We start from the raw sequence: 6879 nt of genomic DNA, 5'->3' as shown, positions 1-6879 counted from the left end.
TCTTTGTTTTTTTTTCTAGAAACAAAAACGTTTCACCGACATTTTATGTCGGTTGTTGCAATTCTTTTGCAATCGAAGGGAAGAATTTCGATTGCGATTCCATCCGCGAATCCTTCGTTCGGACTTGGAATAACAGGCTGAACAATTGAATTAACATTTCTCTCCCCCTACCATTTGAATTTTTCCTAAAGTTCTACGCATCTTTGATATTATCCGCTCGTATTGTCTCATGTTGGCCCTTACACTCCGAACTTAACGTTAGAAATTGACAGCCTCCTTCGAGGAAATAGAAATAGGTACGTAGTTGTACGAACAGTTGGACGCATTGTAAAAATAATTACAAAGAATAATTTTGATTGTGTGTCTTGAGCATATGATCACGCGCATCGCTCCAGAATCAGTTTACCCGATTCCTCGTACTCTTGCCGCGACAACCACATCTGCTGGAAGGATCCGAGGGAGCTAAGGATCGATCCTCCGATCCAGGCACCGTAGCGACGCTCACTTGAGCTGTTCGCGCTAATTATTTTTAGTCTCATGCTCTGGAAAATTAAACGGTGCATGGTTAGGTCGGGTTCTCGTGAAGAGAATATTTGCAACCCTTTCGCTACTATAGGCGGACTAGAAAATTAAATAAAATAACTTGATTTATAAATATTCATTTTATGAATGTTAATTAAATATCTTTTAATTGATATAGAACTCTTGATTTTTGTGTCATTATCGGCGACTATGGTCGTTTACGAGAAAACAGACACTGAATACTGTGAGCAATTGAGGTCATTGATGGAAACGACCGGTTATGAAACGTTAAACGACCGGTTATGAAATAAAGATGATATTTTCCCGAAAGGAATAGAGGTGATTGTCAATTTAGTGTAAGAAAGGACGCAGAAAATAGCCTTTAGATAATAATGTTGTTTAGGGTTGGAATTCTAAAATTTGTGCTTCAGAATTATTTCTTTGACTCTGGCTTAGCTGTCTTTGCTGCCGCAGCCTTTTTGGGTTTTGGAGTTTTAGTTTTGGCTGCAGGTGCTTTTGCTGTTTTCTTGCTTTTTGACATGACCTTTGTCTCAGCTGCAAGTTTAGCTTTCTCCGCCTTCTTGGGCTTCTCGGCGGTTTTGGCGGGAGACTTCTTCACAGTAACCTCTGCCTTTTTTGCCGGAATTGGTTTCTTCGGCGATGCAGCTTTTCGTGTCGGCGACGTTTTCTTCTCTACAGATTTCTTGACTTTCTTAGGGTTTGATACTTTCACAGCCGGGGTCTTCTTCGACTCTGAGTTCTTTATTATTGACAGCTTGAACGAACCAGAGGCACCTTTGCCTCTCGTCTGTACAACAGCGCCAGACGTAACGGCTCCTTTCAAGTACCTCTTGAGGAAGGGTGCTAATTTCTCACAAGTCGACTCAGGTATGTGTTACATATGTATGTATATAATATATCAAGGACATGTTACTTCTCTTTTGGATTTTTATTAAGATTTCTGGACTTTTTATTAAGTAATACGATGATGAAAACTTTGATGTCGATTTTCTTGAAATGGCATTTTTAGTATAGTCGGGGCCACGATATAGCGAGGTCGTAAAATCGGTCAGACGTCAAAGTAAACATGTTTTAGCTGCCGGGACCCGAAAATTGACAGAGATTCGAGCAGATAAGTACTTGAAACCATTGTCAGGACCGTACGAAGAATTCTTGTATCCAGCGAAAGTCAACTGATTCTAATATGCATGCAGCTAGGACAAATTAGGGTTTCTCCCTCTGGGGGAAGCCGCTTTTGGAAGTACGGTTACAAGTAAAGGTCTTATTGAGGTCTTTAACATCTTCATTTACCTGCTCGTGTTATATACAGATAGAAAATGCAAAAGGATTGTGTAGCTTTAATATTAACATATTTTCCATTTGTAAATGAAATATCATTTTCTACTTGAAGTACCAAATCATATGCTACCATTCGTTTATTGTTGGAACCCTCAAACAGACTGCAACACACGGCCTTGAGTGCCGCAACATCAATCGATGCCGATTCTTGAGAGTTTAATTTACGACCTCGCTATATCGTGGCCCCAACTATACTTACACTACCGGCCAAAAGTTTGGAATCACTTTTCATCAATATTAAATCTGCTGCTAATTTTTGATAGATTTGAAGTTTATCTCAATTCCACTTTTATCAATTTATCTCATATCAATTGATTCGAATGATAAAAAATTCTCAAAGTCACTGACTTTTTTCTGGAAATTTTTGTGTAAATTTTGTGTATGTGCCCTTTTTCCATCAAAGGCTTCAATTATAGTCACCCGACATATAAGTCACTCAGAAGCCATAAAAAGAAATTTACTAAATTTGTTTGATTTGCGAAAAATTAAGCACTTCGATACTAAAATTGGAAGAATATGAAACAGTGGAGTCAATCATTTTGGCTTCAAAGTGCCTCACATAGCGCTCACATTTCAAAGCACCAGGTATTCAATGCAAATTTCAATCAAGCAAACTTCTTTCCACCGTAATATCGTGCAAGATGACAGTAGCGAAAGGGTTACTGTAATAAATAATAAAAAAAAAATGGTACCAACTGGAGGAGTTTTACTGGCTAAATCACGGTTCAGTCTTTCGCTAAAACCTTGCAGGCAGGAATTACCACCGGTAACCACCACGCTTCCGTACAAACTCTAAACAGACAAACGTGTTATTTTGTCAATCTTTCAATCGTCAGCCTCTTTCACGAGTCGTTAAGTAACGGACGGAATTAGAATGGCGCTTACAGGTCTGATGTCCATGTCACACATGCCGACGCTCGTCGTGACGAGTGGTCCAACACCGAGGATACTGGCGCCTACGCCCTTCACGTTGCTCGGATCGAACAGTGCTTCCGGTATCATCAGTCTGATCGAACTATAATCGTCGTTGTACCCAGTTGGAAACTCGTAGTGTTTCATTGGTAGAGTATTCGCTATGTCTTCGTCGTACGGACTGTCTGATACTTGGAGACAGTTCATTTGGAAGTCTTGCAGTAATTCTCGGACCATGTAGCTTAACCAGGAAGAGGTTGGCTGGGGACCTGGTCTTCTTATCCAGCGTGGTGGATCTCTCTCGCGAACCACATCTGTCGATTTAATTATTATTTTACTTTTTTTATATTCTTGCAATTTTAAGGCTGTTATACATAGTACTATAACAGAGATTTTTATGTATTAACCTCTTAACGTTCATGTCTGTGTCTCACAACTAATCGTCTAATAAGTGCAATTTTTTCTCACATTCCACATTGTGTTGTGATTTTTATAATGGTAAAGTATGTTGCAGTATTAGGAGTAATGGGAAACTGATTTTTATAAGCCTAGGAAATAATGAAAAAGATAAAATTATATCTGGTTTGGCACACTGGTTGAGGAAGCAGTCAATGTTGTGTGAGACACGAAAGAATTAACGTTGAGAGTTTTAGAATTTACGAGGGAACATCTCGAAGTGATAATCTCTGATATTGAGGAAACTTTGGTATCTGGTAATATTCAAAAAAATATTTGACACGTATTTTTTTTTATCGGCAATTGTCCTCAAAGACAGGAGTAACAAACGTATTTTGTCTATCTCGAAAATTATTACAGATCAAGGAATTGTGTAAATTGACGAATACAAAATTATTTTTAATTTTTCAAATTTTGTCATTGAAAAATTCACAATTCCTCAATTTACACTATTTCTCTATCTCCATCAATTTTTTACTCTCAATTGTGAGAAAATCCGTCCCGAAGACGGTGAAGCCAGGCCCAGAGCGCTCGGTGGGGACGACTCGCCCCTTTGGGTCGCGTAGGGGTGGACAGGGAACGACGTGTCCTCTCTTCCCGAGACCTTCAATGTACACTTTTGATACAGATTCTGAGTAAAATATATTGTTGTGGAGAACGTAGATACGTTTAGTGAATTTTACGCCCACCCTACGCAGAATTAGAGTACTTTCTGACACAATTTTGAGGGCAATTTTCACCCCCTTCACAGTGAAAGATTGTCAATGCAAAAAGATAGTATGGAATATTTTTTTGGAAATTACCATACACCAAAGTTTCATCAATATCAGAGATTATCACTTCGAGATGTTCCCTCGTCACACTATCTACATTTCAAAACCTTAGAAAACCTTCTCTCGTTGACTTACAGGTATACGCAATATATAATACGATCAATATGTATGGAGAAAAGCAATTAGACGAAGGATATTGAAAAGACTGTTTCAAGTGGTACAACACGAAACGTCGAATAGTACCAATCGACACGAGGAAGTTGCTGACATTAGACAAGAATAGCGCTCTCGACAAAGCGTCGAAAAATGTCGAATTCTAAACACTCCTTAACCCTTTGAAAACGGCGCATTGGTTGACGAGTGTTCGGTAAATCTGTCCAGCGCGTGCGGTTGAAGACGTACGGACGTTGAATGCATTCAATCAAGGTATTACGACTCAAGTGCTCTGTACACAGCGCGCGTTCATCGTTCAAAATACGCGTTGAAAGGATTAACTGCTCCCTTTGTGACCCACTAATAGCCATCGTTTTACGTTCTACTAAACGTTGCTTTTTATAGCACGTTAATTCCGTGAAACACGACCGCCGGCAATTGAAGTCAATATTTAATCTGTACATCAATAACGTTCACATCAATTGAATTATACCATTACCGTTCCTTTTCCTCTCTTCGCTTCTCCGATTACACTCGTTTCAAAGAACCGAGTCAACCAAGTATCGTTGGAAAAGAAAAATCTTGCAAATTCACCTTTACTGGCGACCAAACAGGCAGGTAAAAGCTCGACGTCCTTCTCTTCGAAAAATTGCCTACATTGCATCGTGATAAAATCACCGCCCAACGGACTTTTCACGATTCCCTGCGTGATGACATAACCGTCGTGCACCGGAACCGCGCTCGTGTGAGTCGCTCCGCTGTCAACCACCATGGCGGTCGATCTTCCATTCGCGTAAGCCGCCAGAACCGCGTTTTTACAGATGTACATAGCCGGTACGCTGAATTTCTCGAACATCAACTCTAGTAACTTTTCACGTTTCAGTCTGGTGTTCCACGGACACTCGGTCATCAAAATAGGATGGTGTTCGGGGAACGCGTGCAGACGTTGCTTGTAGGTGTACTCCGTTAGACGCTCGAACATGTCCCAGTCTTCGATCATTCCATCCTTCATCAAACTAACTATCTCCATATCTGGTAGAAAATAAAAGAAAGATGAAATAGAAACAATACATAAATTTAATCTCACGAAAAAAATCTCTGAAAAATTCGATCTCTACAATTGATCTTCCACGACAGAAATTCCAACCATCCGCGATATTTCCCACGTGAAAGATGTTAAGCCTGTTAGCCCACGCAAGGTTTCTCTAAATCTCGTTAAGCAGACTGATTCTCTAAATACCGTGGCATATTTTAATTAAATTCAGAAATAAAGCGGCGAGAAAGAGAACTCGAAGCGTAAGAACGTAATCGTATTTTCATCGACAGGATCCTACCCTTCTTTCGCACTTGAATGGCCGTGACATCGATGTTGTACTGCTTCTTCGCGGTCTGGTTGGTGTCGGTGGTGTCGGCGGTGTCCTCCCATACACCGAGGGTGGTCGGAATTTCAGCTTTCGGCGTGTCCTCACCGCCATAACCAACCCGAAGGCTCTGGTGTCCGACGTCGAAAATGATAGCACCTACCTCGTCTGCGGGAAAAATCCAAAGGTTTTACGGAATTCTCGGTGTCGTCTTTTTTCCCGAGAAATATCACGGACCGCGTATCACATACCTCCGCCGTAGACACCACCGCTCATAGTATCTGGAGAGGAAGGTAACGCGGGCGCATGCCCAGCAACCCTGTTCGACCTCACCGGTCCATCCACCCCTGCCATTCCCTCCCACCGAAACTCGCACAACTCGAGGATTTTCCTTGCCCCCACGTCGCTACCCACCCGCATTCCACCTTTTGCATATTCGAATCACCGCGAAATCGGGCGGAGGACGAAACGCGCGATCGATCGGAGTGTTCGCGAGACAGACAGGGGGCACGTTTTGTCACCGCCGATTTCTGTCGTCACAGGTAACGAGAACGATTGTCTGTCTGGAATGGAAATTGCTTCTCTGGAAATTTCAGAATTTTTCGCTTCCTTTTTCTCGAAGGATAGGTGAAAGATAAGGGTAGGTGAGTAATTGAGAGACGTTGTTCCGTTATGGAATTAGTGTTGTATATTTTACAAAGTAAATAGAATATAAACAATCTAAAGTCGTCTAAAAACACAATAGTACGAATTTCGTGGTAAATCATTTTTTTTCCTTCTTCATATATTATAAAGTATACGATTTGTCAACAGATCGATATCTCTTCATGCGCAAGCCCCCGATGGTCGCGTTTTCTTCGATCGGGAGAGGCTTCGATATAACGAGAGAGCACTCAGACTCAAAATATCATCGTGTCACGTTGTCGGGTGAACGATCGATTTCGGTTGTTTACGGTTTAAACTGATTCGATGACAACACATGCGTTTTACAGACTCGGTGGGTGCGTTCTTTTCTTTTTTTCTCTCTCTTATTTATCCCTTAACGACAGTCGAATAAATTCATTAATACTCTGCATTTTATTTTATCTTATCTCTGTGTTTGTGTTTCCATTATTTTTGTTTATTTTTTTCTTTTTTTTTGGTTTTTTTGGGGGGGTTTTGCTGTCAGTGTTTTCCTTGGCGTTTTTTTTTCTTTTTCTTATCACTCGGTCCGTCGATCGTTAATCGACGCGCGAATCTCGATTTTCTTTTTTTTTTTTCTCAAACGAAACGTCGTCGTTTCGTTCACAGTCGATTCTTTATTCAGCCGCGGTTCGCGCGTTCAGGTGAGGTACGATACGTAC

The 6879-nt window shown here is 40.9% G+C and overlaps 1 protein-coding gene across 1 annotated transcript; it reads right to left on the bottom strand.

Annotated features, from left to right (window-relative positions):
* Positions 1-377: 377 nt before the first annotated feature.
* LOC108572695 (actin-like protein 6B) lies at positions 378-5827 on the bottom strand. The gene is made up of 6 exons (XM_017934966.1): positions 5788-5827; positions 5510-5704; positions 4770-5207; positions 2767-3107; positions 2578-2673; positions 378-542 (listed from the first exon to the last, which is right to left on the bottom strand). Exons 1-6 carry the CDS (start codon positions 5810-5812, stop codon positions 378-380), a joined length of 1260 nt encoding a protein of 419 aa, XP_017790455.1. The 5' UTR covers positions 5813-5827.
* Positions 5828-6879: the final 1052 nt, after the last annotated feature.

Source organism: Habropoda laboriosa, unplaced genomic scaffold (genome assembly GCF_001263275.1).
Source record: "Habropoda laboriosa isolate 0110345459 unplaced genomic scaffold, ASM126327v1 scaffold22, whole genome shotgun sequence".
NCBI lineage: Eukaryota > Metazoa > Arthropoda > Insecta > Hymenoptera > Apidae > Habropoda > Habropoda laboriosa.
Note: the sequence above shows the minus strand (reverse complement) of the source record. Positions and strands in the feature narration are given on the sequence as shown.